The following is a 6,145-nucleotide window of genomic DNA, read 5'->3' on the forward strand; positions in this document are numbered from 1 at the left end:
AGTGTTTTAAAATTTCCATTAATGAGATCTCTACTTGTGCTTTTTGGATTGAGATATTAGTCAATTTACTCCCTGAGACCTTGTAAGTCACTATTATTTTTATTTTTAACTTTAATTTTAATCAATTAACTCTGTGAACTTTCACAATTAGCCTAATCACCCCATCACTTAGATTTTTTTAATTTCCCATCCACTATTTCGTCCATCTAGGTCACGTGCTGCCCATGCAAGAAAAATTGAGGACAAAGAATTCATTTTATCTCTCATCAAAATCGATCCTAATTCCCTGCTCTCATCAAAATTCAACCTTGATTCCTTGTTGATAGAATAGGAAGGCACATACACTGTTGAAGCATCAACTGGGATTGGGTTTTGGTGAGGTGCAAAATGACCTTTATGCCCTCATAAATACCGAGATGGACAGAATAATGAATGGAAAATTAAAAAAAAATCCAACAGCAAGAATGATTTGGCTAATTATAAAAGTTAAGGAGTTAACTGATTAAAATTAAAGTTCAGAGAAAAAATTGATAATGACGTACAAGTTCAGGATAAATTGGCTAATACCACTTGGGGATTTCTCATCAAATTTATGTCCAAAATGTATGTCATTTTGAGATTGAAGTTTAAAGTTGGAGTATAAATATAAAAAAATAATTAAATGAATGTTTTAAATGATTATGTGTTAAAATATTGTATTTAAATGATTATTTATTAAAACATTGTATGTAAGATTCCATATCGTCCAAGGATGAAGATCCTATAAGCCTTATATGTATGTTCCCATCTTTACCTAGCACGAGACCTTTTGAGAGCTCACTGGCTTCGGATTCCGTAGGAACTCTAAAGTTAAGCGAGTTCGCACGAAAGCATTTCCAGCATAGGTGATCCGGGCATGGTCAAAGCTCAAAAACAGACAATATCGTGCTATGGTGAAATCGAGCCCGGAATGTGGTGGGGACCGGAACCGGGACCGGAATGTGACATTATTTTATTCAAATAATAAATTTAAGAATGTAGCGTAACAAACTAGTTACATAACTTTTTCTTAAGACGAAATACTGCAAGCATAATTTTTTCTTAAGACGAAAAGTGACGTGAAACAGACTAGTGGAAGCATTTGCCATTTATCAAAGAACGTGATCCACAAACAATTTATTAAGAAAGAAAGTAAAATGTAAAGCACATTGGCAAGGAGGGGAGGATTGATGTTGAAGCTTTGAGTACGACGCAAGTCTTGATATCGTGGGGTCTCTTTGTTCCCACAGATCAGACGCTTGACTCACTTTGAAAGCCGACGTCCACCAAATTCCCACGTGTAGCTTTATCGTGGGGACCACTTTTCATTACACAGTGATGGGCCCCAACGGCACCATCATTCGACATCTGTCGCCCAAATTGGCACAATGTGGAAACTCAGACCACTCCTCTCCACATAGAAAGAACAGAGACCTTTGAGCTTACCAAATTCATAAACCCTCCATCCTTTTTAATTTCCACCCCTTTATATTTGTATATTTTCCTGTATTTCTTCCTAATTTTTGGGTTTTCATGATCTTCTCCAATTGCTCTGGAGCACAATCATAAAGGTAGATTCAATTTCAATCAATTTCTCTACTTTTCTTTTTTTTTTACTTTTAGTTGAATTTCTCTAATGGGCACCTTAGTTTTCTTACCAAAGTACAAAAATTACATAATTTTCTTGAACATCTCGTTTCTGCTAGTGGGATGTGCTTTCTTGATTGTACATTTTGAAGCTTCAGATTTTCCGGTTCTAAGCACTTCTGAGATAAGCGCTTCTGGGATTTCCAGATTTTCTGGTTCACTAGATTGCAAGGGTTTTCTTAGTTTAGATGACTACAAAGCAAAGTGCTTTCACCTTAAATCCAAAAACCCATGTGTCTCCCAAGGCTATATAAACTATCTTAAAATTTTCTACTGCAAGTTTGGAACTTTTCCTCAATTGGGTTATTGCTGTATGTTTCTTTGGCTTCTGGTTTTGTTCTATTTGATGGGAAACACAGCTTCTGAGTACTTCTGTTCTTCACTTGATAGTTTATCTAGGCTGTTAAAATTGTCCCCAACAATTGCTGGGGTAACTCTGCTTTCTCTTGGCAATGGCGCCAATGATGTGTTTTCCAGTCTTGTTTCGTTTATGGGTGGCGGGAATGGCGAAATCGGTCTTAATACAATTTTGGGTGGTGCTTCTTTTGTGTCGTGTGTTGTGGTTGGAATCTTAAGCATTTCGATGCGCAAAAGGCGCATTCGAGTTAACAAATCGGACTTTGTGAGAGATATTTGCTTCTACCTTTTGGTCATTGTATGTTTGGGTGTTATCTTGATTCGCAAGGAAATGGATGTGTGGGCTGCAATGGCTTTCTCTTCACTCTATATTGTCTATGTGATTGTGGTTTACGTTTCACACACACGTCGGAAGAAATGCTTTGAATTGAGCTGTAATTCGAGCAATGAGAGTGACTTGACTGTGCCAATTCTTAGCAGCATTGAAGAGGAAGATCTCAGTGCTGCAGAGGAAGGAGCCTGCGCAAGGCAGTTCTGAAGTAGTACAAGTCAAGAAATGCTGCTGTAATCTTATATCATCAGCTTTTTTTCGCACGCTAATTTTCATACTTGAGCTGCCACTTTATCTGCCCAGGAGATTGACCTATTCCTGTAGTCTGTGAAGAAAGATGGTGTAAGCCATATGCAGTTGCTTCAGTGACACTAGCACCAGTGCTTTTGTCAACACTTTGGAACCATCAATTTGGAAATGTTAGCTTCAAGACAAAGCTTGCAATCTATATTATTGGATTGGTTTTTGGAATCACTTTTGGGATTGCTGCTTTTTTAACAACTGAGAAGTCAAGCCCACCAAAAAAGTCCTTAGTTCCTTGGCTTACTGCGGGGTTTGTAATGAGTATTACCTGGAGTTATCTTACAGCTCAAGAATTGGTAGGGTTGTTAGTTTCATTAGGGTACATATTAGGTGTGAGTCCTTCAATTTTAGGGCTAACAGTCCTTGCTTGGGGCAACTCACTTGGAGATTTGATAACCAATTTGACAATGGCTTTGAATGGTGGAACAAAAGGAGCTCAGATTGCATTTTCAGCATGTTATGCTGGCCCTATCTTCAACACTCTGTTTGGATTAGGGTTATCGCTTGTTGGCTCAGCTTGGTCTAAATTTCCATCACCCGTCTTGATACAGAGCGATCCATACCTCTTGGAGACGGTGTGTTTCTTGGCCATCGGCTTGCTTTGGGCACTCGTGGTTTTACCGAGAAGAGGTATGAGGCTTGATGGGGTGTTGGGAGGTGGGCTTTTGGTTGTGTACATCGGTTCCATGTCTTTGAGGTTGATTCAAACACTTGGGTCTGTAAAATTTTAGCTAGTTACAATGTAAATAATTACTTAACTACACGCGATTGCTGCTTTTATATAGCTTAATATGAGGTGTTAAGTGTAAGTTGATAAGCCTTTAGTTTCTAATTCTTGTGTAAAGTATATCCTAAAGCAATGAAAAATATATGTAGATTGAATTGTTTTGTTTGAGTCTAACCAAACTGTCAATGATTTGGCATCTATTTAGCCAAAATAATTCTTGAGATTGGCATAACTCCTCACTTTGATTTATGAGATTTAAAATCGATAGAAGTGGTCCCTGAGTATGTTTGCCCTCAATCATTTTGGTTCTTTTGCGAAAAATCTTGGTTAAATAAGATCAAAATGACAAAAATACTCCCAATTCAAAAATTGAGGGTATTTTTGTCATGTTGGTCCTTATTTAACATAGGTTTTTCTCGAAATGACCAAGATGTTTGATGGTGGACAAACTCAAGGATTACTTCCATCGATTTCAAATCTTAGGTACCAAAGTGAGGAGTTATGCCAATTTCAAGAACCGTTTTGGCTAAACTGCATTTTCTTTTGCATATGGAAACTACGTAGCTTGGGAAATGACATGTCTTTTTGCCAAGGTATGACTTTGGCAAGAGATTCAACAATTGCATGTTTGAGTTATAAAAATAGTCTCATTAAAAACAAAAAGTCGAACGAGTTGTGTTAGCACTAGTCACCCATTGCACATAAAGCTACACGCGAGAGCATGTGATATGAAAAAAGCGATAACCTTAATCTTCCCCCAATCTGAGCAAACATGAGCCAACAAGCATGTGGTTGTGTTGCCTTAGGCACCCAAATTTGTGGCGGCTCTGCTTGCTTACCTTATGGAAGCTACAAATCTCACTTGTGTAATGAAGTTGTAGGTGGTATTCGATTGTGTGTCCTTATCCTCCACTGAGATTAGGGGACCGGTGGATTCTATTATTGGATTAGTGTAGATTTTGTTTGTGCCTCATTTGGCAGAATATGTGGTCTTGCCTATGAGTGTCAGCTTGATGTGGTCTCATCTTGGTGGCTTGAGGTGGTCTCACTCTCCTATGATGACTTTGTGTGGTCTCGCTCATCAGCTGAAAATTGGTGTGTGCACTAGTACTAGTTTGTTGAATCTATCATTCTTATGACAAATTTGTACTAGTGCACCTTGCTTGTGGTAGCCGTGTAAGGGTTTTTAATTAATCGTTTATTTGTGCAAATTCACTCTAAATCAACATATTAGTCACTGAAGCAATGTATCCAATTGGCACCCTTATATTTGTTTGTGATGATCAATGAAATACCGCTATCATTTATTATCCCAAAAAATAAAAAAAAAAAATTATTCCTATACGTGAAAAGCATACATGCTACTTTGTCTCCTGGTCTAGCCTCGTTGCCTCAATCACATCAAACACCTTTGCCCTAGATCAACCGTGCCGAAGACATCAATGAAATTTTGGACAACTATAAGTGTAGTCCTATCTGTATTATGCTACTTTGCCTTGGATTTGGATCCTTTCCTGAGCTAATGGTGAGATCATTTTGATCCATTATCGTGGACCATTAGATTTTTATCCAACGAGTCAATTACTACAAATAGGAGAGTCCCTTTAAAGTTATAATAATTATAGCCGTTAGATAAAAATCTAACGGTCCATTATGATGGATCAGGAGAATCCTCTCCATTAGCTCAGGAGAGGATCCAAATCCCTTTGCCTCCTGGTCTAGCCTCATTGCCTCAATCACATCAAACACCCTTGCCCTAGATCAACCGTGCCAAAGACATCAATGGAATTTTGGACAACTATAAGGGTAGTCCTATTTGTATTATTTTCACTTTACTACCTGAAAGTTTACCAATTTTCAACATTTACTATCTAAATTAAATTCAAAATGTTATCTAACAACAGATTTTTAACCTCCATCACCCTTGCTAATAAGAGATTTGTTAACTCGGAATGTTAAAATAAATGAGCTCTAAAATGATTTAAAGTAACTAATCAAATAATAAATAAATAATTTGTGAATCCTTCCATTTCTTCTATGTCTATAATATAGTAAAGAAATTAAAATTTAAAAACTAAAGTCTTTAAAATAAAAAATCATATTCTTCAACGTTGGCAGCGCACCATTTCACCACGAAATAACACTCTCCCACCTCTCTCTTCCCTCTCTTTTCCTTTCCTTTCCTTTTCTCTTTGACTTGCTCTCTCTCTGTCTCTCTTCTATTTGCCATTCCAAAAAACCATACCTAGTTGTAATGGAGCAACTTCCAATACGTATGGCCTCAGTTTTGTGTTAACCCTAGGACACGAAAATGCCATGGTTGGCCCTAGAGAGATTTTTCAGTGTATGTATCTTTAGTGGCATTATACAAACAATTGAATACTTAAAAATAAAATTTTAACTATTTATATTATGTCATTTAGTACTGCAATAGTCGTGTTCTTAGCATATTAAATTTTTTTTCCCCAACTACACCGCAGACACAAATCATCACATAAACAAATTATGGGATTTCGTGCCAAATCAACTTGCATCTTCATCACGAAAACAAGTACTAAGCAAGCAGAAATTGAATAGAAATCCAAAGGGGGTAAGGATCACACAGTTTACCTTCGAATCAAAAGAGAAGAGAGGCACTTGACCTTCGTTTTTATGCTCAATTTTGCTTAATATTTGTTTATGAAGGATGATTTCCACAAACCTTTCTTCTATATCCACGCTCACCCTTGTTTATTTATGATTTTTGAATCAAATAAAGCAAA

The 6,145-nt window shown here is 37.1% G+C and overlaps 1 protein-coding gene across 1 annotated transcript; it reads left to right on the plus strand.

Annotated features, from left to right (window-relative positions):
• Window positions 1-1,425: 1,425 nt before the first annotated feature.
• LOC103934999 (cation/calcium exchanger 2-like) lies at window positions 1,426-3,538 on the plus strand. The gene is given in 3 exon segments (XM_009344768.3): window positions 1,426-2,542; window positions 2,544-2,666; window positions 2,668-3,538. Coding segments are annotated over 3 exon segments (1,731 nt in total). The 5' UTR covers window positions 1,426-1,654; the 3' UTR covers window positions 3,388-3,538.
• Window positions 3,539-6,145: the final 2,607 nt, after the last annotated feature.

This window comes from the organism of the source record quoted next, unplaced genomic scaffold (assembly GCF_019419815.1).
Source record: "Pyrus x bretschneideri cultivar Hongxiangsu unplaced genomic scaffold, Pyrus_bretschneideri_v1 Contig47, whole genome shotgun sequence".
Taxonomy (NCBI): domain Eukaryota; kingdom Viridiplantae; phylum Streptophyta; class Magnoliopsida; order Rosales; family Rosaceae; genus Pyrus; species Pyrus x bretschneideri.